The sequence below is a fragment of the Amphiura filiformis genome, chromosome 1 (genome assembly GCF_039555335.1).
Source record: "Amphiura filiformis chromosome 1, Afil_fr2py, whole genome shotgun sequence".
Classification (NCBI taxonomy): domain Eukaryota; kingdom Metazoa; phylum Echinodermata; class Ophiuroidea; order Amphilepidida; family Amphiuridae; genus Amphiura; species Amphiura filiformis.
In genome coordinates, this window is record NC_092628.1 from 13,857,475 (window position 1) to 13,879,783 (window position 22,309).

Genomic DNA, 22,309 nt, shown 5'->3' on the forward strand with positions numbered 1-22,309 from the left:
TCGCCAAGGAAACACAGTTATTGATTACCAATAGATGACTGTACTTTACAACTTATTAATGATTCTCACGCATCGTTAAAATCACTAAATGAAATAGTTATCCAAATTAAAATTGTTGTTACCAAACTTCCTCGCTTATTTAAAGAATTTTTAGCTAAGTGAAGTCTTTTATTATTATTTTTTCATAGATTGTGATTAAAGCTTTGAAAATGATGTTGTTAAGATATTAAAATTAAGCCAGATTGTTTTGTGGACGCATGAGGGTTTATTGTTCGTTAATTAGATCGTTTAGATCAGTTAATTGCACTCGGAAGCACGTGTAAGGTGAAATAGTACATGATTAATGTTTAACACGAACGTGTCACACCCTAAGCCCCTTGAACAAATTCCAGGAACAGATTATTGGTTTCAGTCACAAAATCAAATTGAGGACTGACTCGACTCATATTTTAGAAATAAGGTTGAAGCTTGATTTAAGTGAACCCAGGACCGTGCCCAGGTAAATCTGTAAAAATCATGCTAAATCGGCCTATTTTCAACCAATTGTAACTTTCAGCTTGTTTCAAATCATGGCTCCTTCGCTGTACTAGACTCCAAGTAACTTCAAGGCCTGTATAGTATAGGTCTACTCAATAACAAATCGCGAGATATTCAAGTGGATCGCTAAATGTTTACATTATACTATATTATAACAAGCAGAAAACAAATACACCGAGACAAAAGTAGGAGACATAGTTTTCGAGACTCAACCGCGAGAAGAAGTACGCTCGTATTAATGTGCTTCCGATGAATATGTTTTTATGGAAGTAGGTTTCAAAAAATATGTATATAAACAATTATTGATTATTTTAAAGTAACTCCCTATTAGTGCACTCCAAAGCGTCTGTGTTTGACTAAACATATATCATCTTTTTATGTTTTGAAGACGTGTGCGTATGGTGATAATTAACCTGTAACAATAGTAATATCACTCTTTGTAGCTTCTTGACATACGGTATTCAACTATTGTACTTAATATACGCACCTATCTATATTTTATATATTTTCTGTTATTATCTATGCTTTTATTTTTGTTGTATGTATGACGTGCTCATAATGTCACAGTAGCCTCATTTGGAAATATTATTATCACCTATTTTGGTATTTTAGGACGGCAAATGCTCAAACTACATGCAAGGTGCAATTACGACAGCATGGAACATTTGGGAAAATCTAGAGGGGATAGAAGCAACCCTATTTTCGTAATCGATGTCACAGCAGAATTGTGCTTTAGTGAGACGAAAGCTACAGCATTTTACAAAAGTCGTCACAGTTGACACCTTGTTAATAACTGTTTTATTTTACACTTTTCCCAGAAGGCGAGGATTTTGATATGCATTTAGCCCTTGTCTTTTCTTAATAAATCTATATGAGTACTGTGTAGTTGAATCGTTTTGTGGTAAATGGTTGACGAGGCAGAAAACTCCAGAGAAATACGAAAGGCAACGTCCGGTAGTTACTCCCATCACGAGTGAGATATATCACAATAACCTTAGTATGTAACATGCTATTAGTTCCTGTTGTATTCAACCCTTGGGTTATAGAAGTCTAGACTATAAGCTAATAGTAACACACCATTAATATCGTGGAGTTGTGTACTGGCTTAATTAAAAATATATAAGCAAAACATTGATAACTCGAGAGGCTCATGAAGTATCGGTAGCGTATTATTAAGCATCAAATGAAAAGCTTTCTGTCTTTTTTAGAATGAACAGTAATTACTGAAGAACAAACCTGGCGAGCTACAATTTTGAACTATGCCAAACCGACAAATCCTTAAAACATTTTCACTGACCACTATGGCCCCACAATCACTCTTTCAACAATTTAACATTAACAGCAATACAGGCTAAGAAGCTAATAACCTTGTTAAAAGGTCTAGGATAACTAACACACACAAAATTAAATCACGGCATTACATATTCCCAGCGATCTGCTAAATGTCTTGGTTTAAACAATATGTTTCAGTATTTGGACAAAATTTAGATACAAAATCAAGCACCGGTTGAAGTCAGAATAACTTAGTGTTCAAGAGCTTCTGGCATACATGTTATATCGTTTTTAAACTAGCATCTGACGAACGTCAGTGAACTTAAATAATATGTATAAGAGGAAAGTCCGGGTAAGACAACTTATGGGGGAGACCCCACTTGGCTTGGATAGATTATCCAAAATATAATACGGTTGGAAAAATAAAAAAATAATGACTCTGTAATAATTTAAAAAGCACCAATACTGTAATTCTTAAAAGTTGCTCGTTCGGACAAATTGGCACTCCGAGAGACTTACCCTATTCATTATGGGCATGAACCCTTTGTCTATCTCCCATTATCCAAACACTCTGCCAATTATCCAAACACAAATAATACTTTGTTGGCAGGTAACTTTCGAAGTTAATGCAGAACAGATATGCAAATGCAACGCTGTTATGCAAAATATATTGCTACGAATCAATACCAAGAGAATCGGTCTATCTTTCTTTAATATCTTTTATAAAGGTACGCGTAGGTTACATTGTGTCGTGGGAAGTACACAAAATTAGGCGAATTAGAAAATCTTCATTTAATCTTTCTCTCTGGGTCAGATGGCGCAGGATTGCGCTGCTGTGGTCTTCACAAGAGTACGCCATCTACTTCTATCAAAAGCCAAACGTGTTGCACCATACATTCCGTGTGATGAAACGTTCTTTACCTCATTTGTCCAAGATGTTGACGGACGTCTCCTTCCACGATGGCCTTCCACAGCTCCCTGAAGAATCTGCTTCTCAACTCCACCATCCTTTCTTACAATGTGGCTAAAGTAGCGCAATTTCCTCTCAATGATGGACTTTTTGATGTTTACGTCTGTGCCAATCTTATTCAGGACCCAGATATTTGTCTTCTTGTCTTTCTAAGATACTCCCAACAACCTCCTATAGCACCACATCTCAAATGCATCTATCTTCCTCCTGTCATTCTTTGTTATTGCCCAGGATTCGCACCCGTATGTAGCAATTGAGAAGACTGTTGCACGGAGTAACCATACCTTGAGGTTGATTGATAAACCACGACTCTTCCAGATCTTTGACATACTCTGAGTTGTTGTCCTTGCCATAGCTAATCTTCTTTTGATCTCAGATGTGCTATCACCTTTGTTGTCTATCATTGAACCCAGGTATTCAAATTGTTTAACCTCCTCGATCTTTTGACCATCTATCACAAAGTCCTCTCCAGTTCCATTTCTATCAATAACCATTACTTTAGTCTTCTTGGCATTTAGCAACAGGCCTTTCTCCTCACTGGCTTCCTTGATGCATTTCAAAAGGGCCAGCAGTTCCTCTCTACTGCTGCATATTAGGGTGGTATCATCAGCATAGCGTAGATTTGTGATACTGCTACCGCCAAATTTGACTCCACCAGTAAACCCGTCCAAAGCTTCTCTTATGATGTCCTCTGAATAAATGTTAAACAGGTTTGGTGACAATATGCAGCCCTGTCTCAGCCCTCTTCCAATCTTGAACCATTCAGTATCTACATTACTTGTCCTGACTGCAGATTCACACTTGTTGGTCTTGTGCCTCAAACAGTTTGGTGCTATATTCCAACCACCTTTTCTTGATATCGTCACTTTCAGTTAGTGTAATGCCATTTACATCATTTATTACATACATTCTTGGAACCCACTTCTTTGTTAACTCCTTTGCTATGCCAAAAGGCCGCTTTCGAATCACCTTTACATCTCTCCATTTCCTGACATTTTCTTTCGATGAAGTTCCTCTTATATCTTCCTTTACACTCTTAGCAACCTCCTTGTTCAGGCGTGACCTTTTATTCTGATCACCAGCTGCTTTTGCTTCTTTCCTGCTGTCAGCTAAATCCAGTGTGTGTTGTGATATCCAGGGTTGCTTTCTTCTCCTTTTCTTCGGGATGTATTTCTTGGCTGTATTCTTGACTGTTTCCTTTATGTCCTCCCACAGTTCATTTGGTGTCTGTTCCTCCACGATCACTTTCATTAACTGCTTAAACTTGTTCTTTACCTCAACAGCATACTGAACCGGGATGTTATCAACATCATACCTGATTGGTGGTCTGCTTCCTTTCTTTGCTTTCAATCTCAATTTTAACTTGGCTATAAGAAGTTGATGGTCGCTACCACAATCTGCACTTGGTCTTGTCCGTACATTTTGGAGTGTTGACCTCCATCTCTTCTGAACCATGATGTAGTCAATCTGGTTTCTTGTTCTGTCACCAGGGCTTGACCAAGTCCACAGCCTTCGTGGATGATGTTCGAAAAGTGTGTTTCCGATGACCAAGTTATTTATCGCACAGAAATCATACAGTCTGTCTCCACGTTCATTTCTGGTTCCAAGCCCATGTTTGCCTACAATGTCCGACTCTTCACTGCTCTTTCCAATTTTGGCATTCTAATCACCCAGTACAATGAGCAGGTCTCTCTTTGGAATACTGTCTAATGTTCCCTGGATCATCTCATAGAACTCTATGATCTCTGAGGGTGCATCTGTTGTAGGTGCATATACTTGCATCACAGAAATATTGATGGGATTTCCTTGTAGTCTTAAGGTCATCACCCTCTCATTGACTGGGTTATATCCTATCACAGACTTGGTAATTGACTTCTCGACAATGAAACCAACTCCTTTTCGTTTCTTTCCGCTTTCCATTCCTGAGTAGATGACCATATTGCCACCATCAGTTCTAAATAGTCCTTGTCCGAGCCACCACAGTTCCGATACTCCCAATATCTGGATATCTTTGGCAATCATCTTCTTCTCTACTATTTCCACCTTCCCTTCTGACATGCTACGTACATTCCATGTAGCGACATTTATTGGTTTCCTCAAAGGGGTGCTGTTCCTTTCCTTCCCGAGACCGTCAAGAACAGAATTTCCTACAATAGGCTTTGATCCTGTTCCGTCATCACTGACAGGTGTACTTTGAGCAGCATCTCTCTCTTCCCCAGTAGCAGTTGACGTATCTCCTGGCCTGCGGGTCGCACCATCCGATACCCTCGTTTTCCTTAGATTCTGTACTCTCATAACATTCAAGGCCATTTAGATACGGTGGGTGGCCAGGTCCTTCCGTACCAACAGTAGTGAGCCATTCCTGAACTTTGACAGTAGTAGCCTCATCTTTACACAAACCCTTTCCCTGGATACCAGGTACCTAGCTTTGTGTCTTTGTGTTTTGCCGTTGAACACTTTCTGGTTCTTTCGCCGCCACACATACATCAGTGCTGTTGACCGCTGATGACTATTTAACCCATAGCTGGAGCTAAAATGACTTTCAGCTTATGGATGTCTAATGGCCGGTGGGATTTCTCCTCGTACGCCCTTTGCCGTTGGAAAATACTTTCTCATCCGCCAAGGTAATGAACAATACCTGTTGTATGTATCCACATTCCTACACTAACACTATGATTGGGACAGTAAGAAAGAAAAGATAAAGGAAGAGGTAAAAAGTCACAACACAAGCTGGCACCCACACTAGATTTGTCCCGACGAAGGAAAAGGACGATGTTGTCCGTCTGTGGACAACCTTTTAGTCCGCAGTCTGGATTTAATTTGACAGCATCTTCATTTAATAAGAATAGAATATTGGCTATATATGGTTCAGTTTTATTCGTGCCTTGTTATGGTTTTTTAGTGGGCAGATTTCTCCACCCTAGACGTGTTGTAGACGAATCATACATGATACAACATAGTAAAACACATTTGTACGTTGTCACACATTTATAATAATAATAAAACGAATGCGTGTTCATAGCCAAAAGGGACAAATTTGTGCAATTTAATTTTTATTAGACAAGGGAATGTTTGCGAGCTATGTCAAGGGAAATATGTCAAATGTGACACAATCAAGGAAAATTGGTCTAAAGTCGCAAATATTCAATTTCAAGCGTTTTTTTACTTCTGGCCCTTTAGATATGTTCCGTTTTTATGAAACTCTATTAATCTTTATCTAATTACTGGTTACCAAGTTATATCCAAATATTGAAAATAATAAGAGCACAATAATTTGAGTACTTTTTACCATTATCTTTTACTATTATATTGGTGATATCAAACTCATTCCTTTTGATTTCGTCACATATTCAACAAAATTAATACACCTGTTGACCATTCAAAGGGGAAACATCATGATCCAAAATGATTTAGCGAGAAGATGTGTGTGTGTGCCTGGTGGTTTATTGTGGATGGAAAAGATATTATATATTGTATGTTTGTCTTTTTACGGCAGGTGTAAAGTATGTTCATTTGTATGACACTTAAATCAAAGATAATAATAACTTTCCGTCACGTGGGTACTGATAATAAAATGGATATTATCATTTAATCAGTTTACTTTAAAACATAATGTTTTATCTACACCTACCAACTATTGTCTACTTTGATTGTAATTTAGTTCTACGCCTTTTGGTTTATGGCTTAGAGTTGTTATTTACGTATAGGATTATACGCCTGTACAGAGAGCCATAAATGGAGGGAATTCTTTCAAAAATACCATACTAGTGCTAATAAATGTTCAGTGGGGACTTTTAAAGAACGGTGCTATACATAATGGACACTTGTGACTGTCAACATGATATGTATTATAAAAGGAAGTCCAGTAATACAATTAAGATTAGAGTTTAATTTCTTTTGCGACTGAACCACAGACTACTTTGCTATATGAAATAAATTATTTTTCAACAACAACGCGAAAGAAAAAAAGAGCAAACAACAATAACATCATAAAACAACAATACGAGACAGTACCAACAACAACTAAACAACACATTGCTGGAAAAGTGGAAATAATATCTTTTACATTCTGTCGGCTCTTCATTCATAGTCAAGAAACAAGGAAATTCTTGTCAAATGTTTGTGATTAAGGTCCAAAAGCAACTTTGATAAACTGACCTCAAAGAATAGGACAAACTTTGGTGGCAAAAAATGCGCTTTGCTCAGAAATGAGTAAGCTCATACAGTGGGAAAATCCTTTAATTACCACAATATTGTTTTGATCATAAGGAGGGTTGATCTATCTGAGATGTATGGTTCTTCTTAAGTTATAGGCCGAAGCAAAAAGAGAACAGGTCTAATTTTGGGCTCCACATGGTTAAAATCTAAAAATCGCTTTGATTGTTATACAAATTGTGGAGCACAAAATGCGACCTCTCGAAAACAATACGTCGTATGGACTAAACTATAAACCACATCCAAATCGTTTTGATGAGAGGAATTGGTGTGGTTGTGAATATAATCTGATGAATTTGATAATTTAACCCCGTTTAGGCCCACAACACAATTTTATTGGAGCAAGGTGCATTTTTGCCACCAAAGTTTGGTTGGCATCTCAAGGTCTTCAACAGAGTTATAACTTGGTCCCAACCCTTAATCGCAAAAATAAACGACATTTGAAAAACTGCACTATGATTCTTACAGTTTTCTTAAATGATTCATGGACTGACTTAACCATAATGAATTAGAGGGGATGGCAGTGGGTTTGTGCGTAAGTCTATACAAGTATAGTAACAATTCCTAAACCTGTTTATATTTTTTCTTTCAAGAAATGTGTGACACATAACATATAAAACATTATGAATTTATTGGACAAGAGTCAGTTTTAGGTGCAATAATATACTGTTCGATATCCTGTGTCTGACCTTCTAACCACGAAACTTATTTCCAACCTCTCTTATGTTGAATTTGTAGACAAGAAGGATCTCATGTTACATGTAATTTCAAGACGCAATCTGCTCTATTATAAACATTTTACTTGCATTGTACTTGGTTATATTGGAATAAACTAAGCAAAAACTAATTGGATATGACGTCGGTGTACAAGCGAGCCACCCACCATCAGGATGCTTTTAAGAATAAAATAACATCAAAAATCATAACGAGGAACACCTACTAAAATTAATACCATGTACAGGCTAGTCTTTGATAATTGCGAGTTGAAGGTCTATTTTGGTAATTGAGGTAGAATTCATTTAATTGAAATTTTAATTTCAAACATCAAAAACAACACTAATTGGCACCAATTATTCACAAGATATGCATTTTTGTATATTAAGAGTTAAAATGATGAAACGTATCTGTGTAATAATATCGATCCTATGTTGACATATCGACATGCGTACATGAGGACTGAATCTGATTTATTGACTAACACTTCATTAAAAATATTTTATGAAAAGAGAGCGAATGCGTTTATATAAACTCGTGATTGAAATCATACAGTCAAACCCGTGGTCTGAAATTAAAACCGACACCATATCAATGGAGAATAATTTGGTAAACAATATATCTAACAAAGCAATTATTGGAATTAAAAAACTAGAAGAAATTACTAACCTCTCCCTAAATAAACTAAAGCCCAAAGACTATCATTTTTAATCAAGTACAAAGCTATATTTTTTTTAATGGAATATCAGACTTTTTTCAAATAAACATCTCAAAAAAAGTAACTAACCCCCCTTAAATAATGGCCATTATTAAAAAAAAGGCTATTGTATTACAAATCTGTAAGATGCGTCGGAAGCAGAATTTATTTCTGCGCATTTTGACACCTCATTTAATACGATAGCCCAGAACACAATAAAACACCGGTCAATTTAATGTAGTGAGGTCCAGATTTGAAAGTTACAAATTTTTACAATACAAGAACACTCAGATATCATTACACAGATTTCCTTCCATTATACTAATACAAAATCAATACAATTTACTGCAACTTTCAAATCTTGGGTTACATTGATTTAAATGTACGCTGTGACGTCAATATTTAGTCATGTGCTAGAAATGAGGTGTCAAAATGTGCAGAAATAAATTCTGGTTCCAACGCATTTTACAGATTTGTAATACAATTACCCATTTTTGAATAATGGTCATTATTTAAGGGGGGTTAGTTACTTTTTTGAGATGTTTACTTGAAACAAGATAAAGGATTCACAAGTTCGAAGTTCCCCCTGAGAGATTTTAAAATGAATGGAAAAGTTGTCTATGGTATAAAAAATAATTGGTAGCCTGTTTTGTTTTACACAGCTGGTCTAATTTACATTACAATGTCAAAAATTATATTTACAATGAATGAAAAGATGCAGATTTGAAAGGTTGCACCTTGATCCATTACAGTCTCGCAAAGCATACAGAATGTAATCTACAGTTATAATATTCTGCACGCTTTGTGAGAGTTGAATGGACAAAAGTACAACTTTCATAGCTGTATCTTTTCTTTCGTAATGAGCCATTGTGACCGAACGCAATGATGTTTGATAGTGTAAGGCACCAGAAACAAATGTGTTCGATCTTTGGATCGACCGTCGATGCTGTTTCAACAACTAATTATTCAGAATTACTGCTAAATTTATATTAGTCGATATTATCACCACATCACCACAACGCACCATTCTTTTGCAAAACACACAAAAACTGGATCCTGATGTAAGTTCCCTTTGAATATGTACACGAAGGAGGGCTTTACGGCAGCAATATCGCTATGGCTATTTAGGATGGTATTTATGAGTAACCGGGGTTTCGTGTATTCATTACAAGAGTTCACTGATTAAAGATGGGTGACCTGATCGACAGCCTCATCCCCCACCTTTTCCTATCTAAATGGGGATTTTGGTATCAGAAGAAAGCTCATATATATTTTTCTCATAATCCCAGTGAAAATATATTCCGTTCAGATGTTATGAATGAAAAATTGATAGCCTCATATACCACACATACCGTTCTATGGGCCATTGTGAAACACGTTTTTACTTCTAATTCAAAACGGCTAAGTGCAGTTAACCTCAAAATTTGGCAATTGGATTATTATGGTACAGGCCTCAATGTGAGATACAAAACACAAAACGAAAAAATCTGACCACCTACGAGCTCGTGGAAGTAAGGCAAAACAGGGTCATGAAATTTGAAAAGAAAAATGGGAACCAATTTTTTGACACGGAGATCAACCTAGCTTCTCATTTGATGTCCACTGATGTATGTAGACCGCGCCCTTCAGCACGTCAATTTAAAAAAACTATTATTGCATAACAAAAGGGTAATTCCTAGTATGCAGCATGTCTCAAAAAAAATTGTGCAAGTGAAAAGCGCCCTCTCTGGCAATAAGAAAATACCGTTGTGACATAATGCTTACATCAGCGTCATGGGCACAGTCTTAGCTCTCAAAGGCCGTTTGTTCTGTTCAATTTGCTTGTTCCAATTTCGAGATATGTTTATTTAACAACGAAAGGGTAAAATCACAATTGTGCCACTTTTACTAGGGAAGAGAGCTGTACATGTAAATCAATGATAGCTGATGTTGATGCGTCTAATGCACCCCCCCCCCCCTTCGAGGCGCATGCATTAGATGAATCAACATCAGCACGCGTGCATTATTTTGTCTCATATCTCTCCCAACAATTAATACGAGTTCATTAACCTATAACATGTATAAGTGCGCAATATTTGTTTGTCTTTTAACATGTCTTAACGGGTTCTAAGGCCATTTTAAATCGACTTTCGAAAAGTTTTTTGATACATTCATTGATTTCTCAAAAAGTAAAAATCGCAGTTTAACAAATAACGGTTCAAATGAAAGCCATTATTGGGGGCTAATTGTTGTATCACTATGACAGGCCTGACACCAATATAAACACTTGTTTCGGTGACCCAAGTTCATGGTCATTTCTGCTCACGCACTTTTTTACAGATGGCCTGGAATTTCATATTTCGGTTTCAGCGATTGCCCGAAAAAGGTGGTATGTTTTTGAAAAGCGTTTCCGCTTGGAATGTAGATAGTTATTGTTGCTATTACTCTTCGCGATTTTAATTTATGCCCTCTTTAGCCGACAATTTTCAATGCATTTTACACAATAGATACGTCGCTTGCATAAATACCGCTATTTTTAACAGTATCGTTTTTGTTAACCAACATACCATCCAAAAGAGTTCTCAAGACTTTGATGAAACCATAGATACCAAATCGGACTGCATGTGATGAACAGATTTTACACTAGAATCAAAAGAACCAGCGTAGGCCCTCTCAAAATGTACTTTTTTTAAATATCGCGTTGTGATAAAAATGACTGCCTTTTCCTTGTTTTTTATAACAAGGAAAAGCTTTACTTACCTCAAACTTCAAACGTAGTGCTGTCTCAGTGTCCGTTACTGGTTGGTATTATTCAGATTAAGCGATTTTCTTGATTTAGGCCTACTTAGCCTACATTTGACCAACTATTTGCCCACACCGTGTACGAATATATTCCAAATATGGCGCTGCATTCAGTATCACACTAACGACAAGGTTATACTAAGATGTGTAAGACTTTCTGACACTATATTCACGGTTGTTCTAATGGCTATTCAAACTTATGACAAATTTGGCTGGTTTGCGTTGTTCAATACCATTTCACCCTGATGTGACAGTGACGTCACATCCGGGGTCACGTCAGTATAAAGCTGGTTTCATACTACCCTGCCGGTTGCAATCAGCGGCGTGGCGCACGCGAATTGCAGACAAACGGACACAATCAAGGCTTGTCATTGGTTGAAACGCTCTGCCGCTTGACGGGTGTTCGTGATCGCGCGCCATTATCGTGATGATCGGGGATTCCTTTTTTGTGATGAAGGCACCAGCCGAAATGTCCGTTTTCCAGAATGCAATGAACATAACTCTGTACTCCCCGGGGAGATGATGCTTTTGCGACACTCATACCCCCTGGAATAGTGCATGGTGGGAAAGAGGGAAAAGGTCTATACGAATTTTATTAGGCGCAGCATCACTCGCTGGAGTTCGATGGCGCTGGTGTACATACGCACGCGCTTAAAGACACCGCATAGATGCGCGAGCGAAACAGCTGTTCACAACGCGTTGACATCACTGCCACATCGGGGTGAAAAATGGTATAGGTAATAGATGACTATGAAACCTCAAACTCGCCGCTCGATAAAGGTTGGCAATTGAAGCAGGCCTCAGTTTAGCGAACTTTGTCTAGTTTAATGCGATGCGAGTGCAAGCGCCGCTCGGACTGTGAAGGTTTCTGGATACCGAATATGGGTTTAGATTAGGCCTATATCATGTCCTCTAGGCCATATAATTTATTTTTGGAATGGAAAGTCTAATCTCGGAGCCTATTCAAATGAGAAGGGACTGGATTTTGTCATAATAATATAAAAATTAATACTTGTCGTCCATAACAAGAAATAATGCCTCGCGATTTTTTTGATATCCAGCCATAGTATTTTAATTGATTAAACTGAACATGAAGCTATATCTTTACTAGCTTCATGCACTAATTTGCAGACCCGCCGGGCCTTCTACATGTAGTGAGTACCACATTAGATTGTGTTTACAAGAAATAATAAGCGCTGCCTCCTCGAAATTTCTTATGCCATCAGCTTTGATGATTAAATATTATCTACAACTCCACACTTGTGTTCAAGGCCTTTCTTTTATCTATTAACCTCAAAAGAAAGGATTAGAATGATCAGAATGCCGTCCCTGACCCCTTTCCACACATTAATAATGAGTCGATAAGGGAACGTGCTACCGTTATACTTCAGTGAGTACGTATGGCTACTACGCAGATCAATGGCCTTATTGTGATCTGGCGGGCGTTTTAAAAGCACGGTCCCTGACTGCGTGGGCATATTTCCGGACAAGGAACAATAGAGACCAATTGCCTGGCAATGACGTCACATGTAATCCCAGTCTATTGTGTGATTAGAACATTATAGGCTGGTGGTCACTTATAGTACGATCAGTACGAAAAGTCCAATGTGATTATTAATGTATTTTCTAAAATTAAAAGAACCACTTTTTAGCGGGAATTTTTGTAAGTTACACAGCTGAAGTTGTGAAAGGGTTGAAAGACTACAATATTACGGCATAAACAAGAATTTCTTTGTTTGGTCGTTATTCCTATAGGCTCACCCCTTAAGTGACTAAGAGAACAGTATTTATCATGATAACTTCATTGACATGCACAACATGCAGAACAGCAGAATGTGAAATCCATTTCACAGCAGAATATTTATTTATTTTTAATCTCTTTTAAGTGGAAACAGAGAATCATCATTCCTGCATCATGGTAAAACAGTAAAAACAGTAAAAAAAAATTGTATTGTGTAATTGATGCATTCTTTTGATTTCACGAAGGAACTCTTGATAAACTTGATGCTATCAATGTTACATGTAAAGCCCTCTTCCCTAGTAAAAGTGGCACAATTGTGATTTTACCCTTTCGTCTTTAACTAAACATATCTCGAGAATAAAACAAGTAAATTGAACAAACGGCATTTGAGAGCTAAGACTACACCCTTGACGTTGATGTAAGCATTATGTCACAACGATATTTTCAAATTGCCAGAGAGGGCGCTCTTCACTTGCACAATTTGTTTTGAGACAGACTGTATATATGTACAATCCGTTACAGTGTGAAATGGATTATTTAAACATAAATCAACATAATCCTTTCTTGGCGCACGTGGGTATAAAAGATATGTCATGGTTTGGTCTGGCTAAAAAAGGTCAAATTTCACGTAAGTGGCATGTACAGCACTTCTTCTTTTGGTGAGTACTTACAACATGTGAACCAATTCCTTTGTAAAGTATCCCATGGGCCTAAAGACTTTTCTATAAGCACATTTTTATCGCGTTAAAGAATGAATAATACAACAGATGTCCAAAGCTGCCCGGGTTGTTAGCGGGTAAATTGGCGTAATAATTCCCGGGATATACCGCGGGGACCTCAGTAGAAAAGGCGCTAAAATATGTATTGTGTCATAATTATAAAATAGTGAATCGTTAGCATAAATTACCTGACCAAGCTGTGGAAATATTAAGTGAAGAAGTGTCGTATGTTAAGTGTTCTAGCATTATTACATCAACAATATGGCTATTTTGGTTTCCGATGACTGTTTTTTTTCTTTCGATAAATACTTTATAAAATCACTTCGCAAATTGACAGTATGAAGAGAGCACGCTTTTAAATTTGAAAGATGTTGCGGTTATATTGGGAGTACAGGGCTTGCATTTAGCACTCGTCCGTTGAACAAATACCGCTATAAACGTCTTGGGCAATCTGTAAATGCTAGCGGGCAAGTTGTACAAACCCAGCCAATTGGAAAAGAGTTCCACTTGTTCACATATCAATTTTTAAAATAAGGTGTGGTAGTCAATACCCTTTTAACACTAGAAACAATGGAATAAACTAATGCTATTCTCCAAACGCCAACTCAAATGAAATAAAACGAGTGATATTAAGATGAGTATAGATAAAATCGATTGAAACAACCTTTATAAGTACCGATATATATAAACTCCTCAAAAAAGTTTGGAAACTTTCAAAAACGGCTGTTATATCAGGAATTTTAGAAATCTATATCGACATTATTGTTCTTTCCTGTCAACAATGACACCTTATTTGTGACGATAACTTATTCCACGGCTGAGTAACTTTCTTTGAAAGACAGAGAGGTCTCAAAGTGCCAAACTGACCATTGTCTGTGCTCATCTTATTGTTTTGAATGAATGAACAAGTGAATAAAAGAATGAATGAAAAGTTGTTTGCCGTACATCATGTTGAATAAAAAGTGCTAGGATGGTTCTACATGATTCAAATGGATCAACACAAGTCAATCTCTCTTGCTAGTCACTCCTTCATAGTGGTTATTTGCAAGAAAATTCTAATCAACCGTGGTTCGATAATTAGATCTGGATAAGGCTCGAGCTATTGGTCAGTTTGAGGCTGGCATACCTCAGAATTAAAGTGCGGCAACTTTTGGACTCTCCCACAGTATGATCTCCAAGCTAAAGGCCAAGTTTCGTCAGACCGGAGATGTCAAAAACGGACCCAGAAGTGGCCGCCCAAGAAAAACAACTGCAGAAGACCGGTACATCAGACTGGCAGTACTTTGAAACCGTTTTTAGTGAAACAGTGTGATATTCCTTATTCATGTTTACTGATGCAAATGGCGCAGACAATGGCATATTTGGCACATTTTGTTTGAGAACTCATTGTCTTTCAAAGACAATTACTCAACTATGAAATAAGTTATGGTCACAAATTTGGTATCATTTTTGACAGGAAAGAACAATGTTTGTATCGATTTGAAACAATATGGATATAGATTTCAAATATTTCTGATATAAAGTCGTTTTAGAAAGTTTCCAAACTTTTTATGGAGAGTTTATTTAAGTTGCTACAATTAAATTACTGCTGTTTGTTTGATCACTAAACAGACAGATAGCATTGTGTTGTCCACACCAAATACAACAATGAATTGGATTTTTGGGGGTGTATTTGTCAGACGAATCCTTTGTAATACTTTATTACTTTTACGGTCAAATCCAAAATGTTAATCAATGGAGTTACAACGTTGTGTAATCCCGTGGTGTAAACTAACACTGAAAGAATAACTTAATTCATTCGGCCTTTGACAAACATACTCTACTCAAACCCGTATGAAATAAACGTCTCGAGCAATTTGTAAACATAGTAAATGCTAGCGGGCAAGTTGTAAAAACCAAGCCAAAGAGCACAATCTTAAAATGAAATGAAAAAAAAGGTCACATATCTAAAATTACATATTACATCAGAGGAAATCGTCAAATATTGTTGTTTTCTAAACGCTCTTACTCTTCGAGTCCGTAAAATTACTGTAAAACACAAAATGTTTGGGCGCGTTTAATATGATCAAAACTTAACCAGTCACTATGGAAATATATAGTTATTGATTACCAATAAATGACTGTACTTTACAACTTTTATATTAACGATTTTCACGTGTCATTAAAACACCTAAGTGAAGTAGTTATCCAACTCTAAAATATTGTTCTTACCAAATTCGCTTGTCCAAAGAATCTAAGTTAATTCAAATCTTTTATAATTATTTTTGTTTGTGACTATAGACTTGAAAATGATTTCTTTAAAATTAAGCAACGCTGTTTTGTGTAGGCATATGGGTTTAATGTTCGGTAATTAAATATGACATGATCGCCAGGATCAGTTAATTGCACTCGGAAGCACGTGTAAGGTGAAATAGTACATGATTAATGTTTAACACGAATTTGTTTTGGTAAAGTAAGATATTATATTACACTCTTAACACAATCTGTGTCACTCGCTAAACAGCTTGAACAAATTGGTTACAGTCGCAAAATCAAATTGAAAACTGTAGTGAAATAACTGTCTAAGTGCAAACATTTTGTTATTAGAAAACGGAGGCCATATTGGTGGAAATTAAAAGCGGTGTATCATAGACTTTAATCTTTTTTGTGTTGAAAGTTCTTGTCTTATTTTAAGGGATCTAAAATGAGCGTTTATTGTGTTTCGACAGTATTTTTTGTGGGACATGAGAGCACCTCGGACCTATCGAATTGCATTCTGAATACGAAGCATGTCTTTCTGACGGTCAATTGAAAATTTTGACCTTTCATATTGAAGATATGGATTTTTTTTCCCAAAAAGACCTAATTTTTTGGTGTTTTGGGAAAAAAATCCATATCTTCAATACGAAAGGTCAAAATTTTCAATTGATCGTCGGCTTTTTATCCCACCTACATACACTTTAAGTATAAATCATCAGATTTATAAAGTTTACTTCAAGTACTGTTAAATATCAACATTTTTAATGATTTGCCATAAAATGTGTATTAAATTGCGAATTTCAAAAAATCAAAATTATTTGATATCAGAATGACATTCTTCGTATTCAGAATGCAATTCGATATGTCTGATGTGTTCTGATGTCCCAAAATAAATACTGTACAAACGTTCATACCCCAGCCCTTAATTCATGACTTGAATTGTGCCGGACAACATGGGTACTTAACCATGACTAATATGTATTTCTAGTGATTATATTGTCCATTCAGGCTTGACAAATCATTACTTTTTGTCGTCTATGTGCTCATTTGAATATTTAGGTTTCGGCAAAAAAGTTTGCTCACGCATTGTGTTTAATACACCACCGCATTACGTTAAGAAACAAATATTAAATTAGAATAACAGTGGCTTAATTTTTGTTTTCCCGTTGAAAAAACTCATTTTATTAAATCACAAGGCAATATCAACTAGACTTACTGCTTATTGTCGATATTTTATTGTGAGAAAAATCAATTATCATGCTCAAGGTGAATTTTAATATTTCAATATCTTCTTTTATTTAATTAAGTTTGCCTTGCTTTACACGTTTGATAATTTTGATTTGATTTTTGAAACAAACATGCAATACATGTAACTAAAAGCCTTTAACTTTGAACCAAAAAAGGCCCACCTTCTGAGACATGCACATGAAGTAAGCATTTTACCAGCATTTTAAAGATGTATAATGTGGTAATGGTAATAAGCGGCTTGAAAAGGTAAGTCAATGACCTTGTGACATCTTCATTTTAACAACAATTCCGGAAAGTGAATTATATGCTTTGAGCAGGGCCACATTCCTGTGAACAATGTTGATCCCGGATGCGGAAATGTACATGCCAACGTCAATTGTACGGGATACAGGATATGGTTGGAAAGGGGAAATTCGCAAGCTATTAAAGAAGGGGCACATTTACGTTCGTTTACTATACTTGGGTGACATCATTGAAGTATCGTTTGCTGGTTCAGGTATGTAATACGTTACAAGAGCTATAAAGAAAGCATGCATAGGTTAAGTTTACATTACAACACCTAGAATGACTTTAACTATATACAAAAAGGTGACCATGACGTATATTTTTGCACATCTCACGCATCCGCTAGTTGTAATGAGTGTTTGCAACTTTCATGCATATCAAAAATGCCATTAATGTTGTTACACAAGACAAGTATAACAATACCTATTCAATTTATGTGCCCCTGAAAGAAACGTTAATAATGTGTGTTTTTCGTTCATCATTTTAATCGACATTAATGTCTAATTACCGGACAGGATGATAAATATGTCTGCTGTTATGCTAAAAAGGATTATGTAATGTGTTATATCCGGTATGCGAAAATGAAATGAAACATTATTTATATATCTGATATTACTAAACTTAATACGATGTTATGACAGATTACTTCAATATTCGACAGGATAGAGAGGAAACGGAGCAACTAAAATTTTACTCGAGGCTGAAGGTTATATTGTAACCAAACTTAAAGTGTCATTTGAAGTAAAATACTAGGCCCACATTAAGGGGTAAATTAAATTCTGAAAAAGACGGGACAATTTTATTTATTAAATTATCGATGGTTTATGATGAGTAAAATGAAGGTTTCAGCTATTGTAAAAAGTTAAAAATTTTGAACAATAACGCCACCTTAAAGAAAACCCTGTTAATTCGACGAACATTTGCAGTAAAATTACTTGTAGCTAACCTGGCAACAAAATACGCATTGGTATAAACTTATCTCGGGCCGTGTGGATCTCATAAGGGACGTCAGACACGAACTAGATTACTTTATTTCTTACTTTTATTTTAGTCAATTTCATCACAAAACTTGCCACCCGTTTTTTCAGTGAACAGAATTACATTTACTTTGTATTTCAGCAATTTTTCCACCAACGTTATCTTTCCATTTCTGGGTTAAACATGCTAAACTTAAATTAGTAAAGATTAGAGAAAGGTTGAATTGTTCTGCATCAAAAAGGAGCAACCAGATAGGAGAGAAAGAAACTTGAGTCAGATATACAATTAGATAAGAAGCAATAGGTATGACAGATCCCCTCACTGGCTTGTTATAAACATATCAAAAAAGTAGCTAAACGTCTCATAGTTTCTTTTGTTGCCTTGTTACCCATAATCAGAGAATAGAGAGCTTGCGAAATGACGTTACGTTAACTTTAACTTTAACTTCTAGAGGATTATAGAGGATTATGTATTCAAACCCATCTTGGTTTTGAATACATAATCCTCTATAATCCTCTAGAAGTTAAAGTTAAAGTTAACGTAACGTCATTTCGCAAGCTCTCTAATATCATGAGATAACGCAGGGAATATCATGTTGTATTGGATACGTAGGATTTGATTGTGTCCTTGGAATCTACGAATTTTTATTCAAAGGGTTGTGATGTTAAAAATATTGGTTATAATAAGTTCTATGCAAATGAGCAGAAATAATTGGGCTTCTTTACGTTCTTTCAGTTTTAATATTTGACGACCTAATTTTGAGTTGAGGTATTAAAATATGATTAAGTTGTGTTGGTAACGGAGCCACAACACTTTTAAAAGTATCGTCACCACGTGAAATGTTAATTAGGATCACGGATTGAGTTTGTTATTCGTTTATATCGTGTTTTGTTTTATAATGTACTTCCCACATGGCGTCCTTTTGAAGATACTGTATACAAAAATAAAAAATCCATGCTAATTCATTTAACAAAGAAATGTATGAATATCAGTGGCATATAATGGACTTGAAAACAATCGATTATTCGTGAAGTGGACACATAAACAATCAATAACATGAAACAGGTAGCCATTATCGTTGTCAGCAAGTGACTTAGCTATTGATTGTGTTTTGCCATTATCTTTTCTTCATTGTTTTTACATTTTGTTATTTCATTACATAATCCTGTGGCTGCATTTATGAAGCAAATTTAAGTGCCTTTGCTGCATAATCCCTGCGGAAGCCCGTTGTCCAAAATATGAATATGCATTGAAAATTAATGCCCTTAAATAATGCACTTACCACATTAACTGATAAATGAGCACTCCCTAAAAGTTCATATCTGTAGAAGCGTTAGCCATTAACGCGTTGGGTGTTACCAATACTAATGACTAATGTTTTGCAGTGTAGAACCACTTTCTCAAAAGTTACGTTTACCATGTTTACTTGGTGTCAAACTACAACAACCAATGGAGAGAATAGACATGTGGAAATGCAAGACATATAGCAGCGTTAATTGAGAGAATAGAAACCAATGGAGAGAATAGAAACAGAACCCAAAGAATTGAGTGTTCTATAAGATGTCCTGATTGTCCTAATTTAGATGAGTGTTCTAAAGTACCAATGCATAGCGTAAATATTGACGGTGTGGAGGCAAGTCGCTAATTGTATGAACGTAAAGATTCAAAGCCCTTTCGTACAAAATGGGATTGTCAAAGCCCTTTCGTACAAAATGGGATTGAGGTGATACTTGAGTTAAACATGTTTAATTAAATAGAGTGACTGAAAGCACGCGTTGATACTGATTATGTAGCAACTAAAAGGGGTTAAGATTATGGCAATTCTATGACGTTTTCGGAACAGCTAAATGGGACAAGGACGGTGCACATGTATTTTGTAGAAGCTACCAATATATGAGGGTATCTGTGATCCTAGGCATATTTCTTTATAATATTAAGATAAAGTCGTCTAAACAGACAATGCTGTAATTCTGTCTTACAATGCACATTCCCTTTCCTGTCATTGTAAGTAACAATTTTGATTTGATTTTTGAAAAAAAAAACCCATGCAGTAACTAAAAGCCTCTGACTTTGTACCAAAAAGGGACCCGCCTTCCGAGACACCCAGTCTTTTGAAGATGTATATGTGATCATGGTAATACGCGGCTTGAAAAGGTAAGTCAATGACCTTGTAACATCTACATTTTGCCAACAATTCCGGAAAGTGAATTATATGCTTTGAGTTGGGCCACATTCCTGTGATCAATGTTGATCCCGGATGCGGAAATGTACCTGCCAACATTAATTGTACGAAGTACAGGATATGGTAGGATAGGTAAAATTCTCAAGCCATTAAAGAAGGGGTATATTTACGTTCATTTACTACACTTGGCAGACATCATTGAAGTAACGTTTGCTGGTTTAGGTATGTAATACGTTGCAAGAGCTATAAAGAAAGCAAACATAGGTTAAGTTTACATTACAACACCTAGAATAGGACCTCAATCTATAATGACTTTAACTATATACAAAAAGGTGACCATGGCGTATATTTTTGCACATCTCACGCATCCGCTAGTTGTAAATAGTGTTTGCAACTTTCATGCATATCAAAAATGTCATTAATGTTGTTGACATGTTTAAAATACCTATTGTGTGACCCTGAAAACGCAAGGAACATTGATAATGTGTGTTTTTCGTTCTCAGGATAGTCGACATTAATGTCTAATTACCGGACAGGATGTTAAATGTGTCTTATGCTAAAAGGGATTATGTAACGTGTTATATCCGGCTTCCGAAAATGAAATGAAATATTATTTATATGTTACTAAATCTAATACGATGTTGTAAGAAATTACTTCAATATTCAATATTTTACTCGAGGCTGAAGGTTACATTGTAACCAAACTGAAAAGTGTCATTTGAAGTAAAATACTAGGCCCACATTAAGGGGGAAAAATGAAAAAAGACAGGAACATTTTATTTATTAAATTATTGATTAATCTGGTTTCTGATGAGTAAAATGACGGTTTCAGACATTATACAAAAGTTTATACACTCTTAACAATAACGTAAACTGGCAACAAAATACGCGATGGTATAAACCAATCACGGGCCGTGTGGATCTCACAGAGACTCAGACACGAACTAGATTATTTTATTCCTGACTTTTATTTTAGTCAATTTCACCACAAAGCTTGCCACCAGTTTGCAATGAAAAGAAATACATTTACTTTGTATTTCAGCAAATTCCCAGAAACGTTATCTTTCCATTTCTGGGTTAAACATGCAAAACTTAAATAAGTAAAGATTAGAGAAAGGCTGAATTGTTCTGTATCAAAAATGAGCAACCAGATAGGAGAGAAAGAAACTTGAGTCAGATATGCAATTAGATAAGAAGCAATAGGTATAACAGATCCCCTCACTGGCTTGTTATAAACATATCAAAAAAGTAGCTAAAAGTCTCATAGTTTCTTTTGTTGCCTTGTTACCCATAACCAGAGAATATCATGAGATAACACAGGGAATATCATGTTGCATTGGATACGTAGGTTTTGATTGCGTCTTTGAAATCTACGACTTTTCATTTAAAGGGTTGCCATGTCAATAATTTTGGTTATAATGAGTTATATGCAAATGTGCAGAAACAATTGGGCTTCTTTATGTTCTTTCAGTTTTAATATTTGACGACCTAGTTTTGAGCTGAGGTATTAAAAATGATTGAGTTATGTTGGTAACGGAGCCACTTTTAAAAGTATCGTCACCACGTAAAATGTTAATTAGGATCACGGATTGAGTTTGTTATTCGTTTATATCGTGTCTTGTTTTATAATGTATTTCCCACTTTAAACATGGCGTCCTTTTGAAGATACTCTATACCTTTTGCCTATCAAAAAATCCATGCTAATTTATTTAACAAAGAAATGTATGAATAT

The 22,309-nt window shown here is 35.9% G+C and overlaps 2 protein-coding genes across 2 annotated transcripts in view; one reads left to right on the forward strand and one right to left on the reverse strand.

The window, feature by feature from the left end:
- Nucleotides 1-22,309, forward strand: part of LOC140157305 (thyrostimulin alpha-2 subunit-like) — a 196,026-nt gene that overhangs the window by 44,522 nt on the left and 129,195 nt on the right. The gene's annotated exons all lie outside the window — the stretch shown is intronic.
- Nucleotides 4,442-5,089, reverse strand: LOC140155973 (craniofacial development protein 2-like). The gene has a single exon (XM_072179016.1). The coding sequence runs from the start codon at nucleotides 5,087-5,089 to the stop codon at nucleotides 4,442-4,444; it is 648 nt and encodes a 215-aa protein (XP_072035117.1).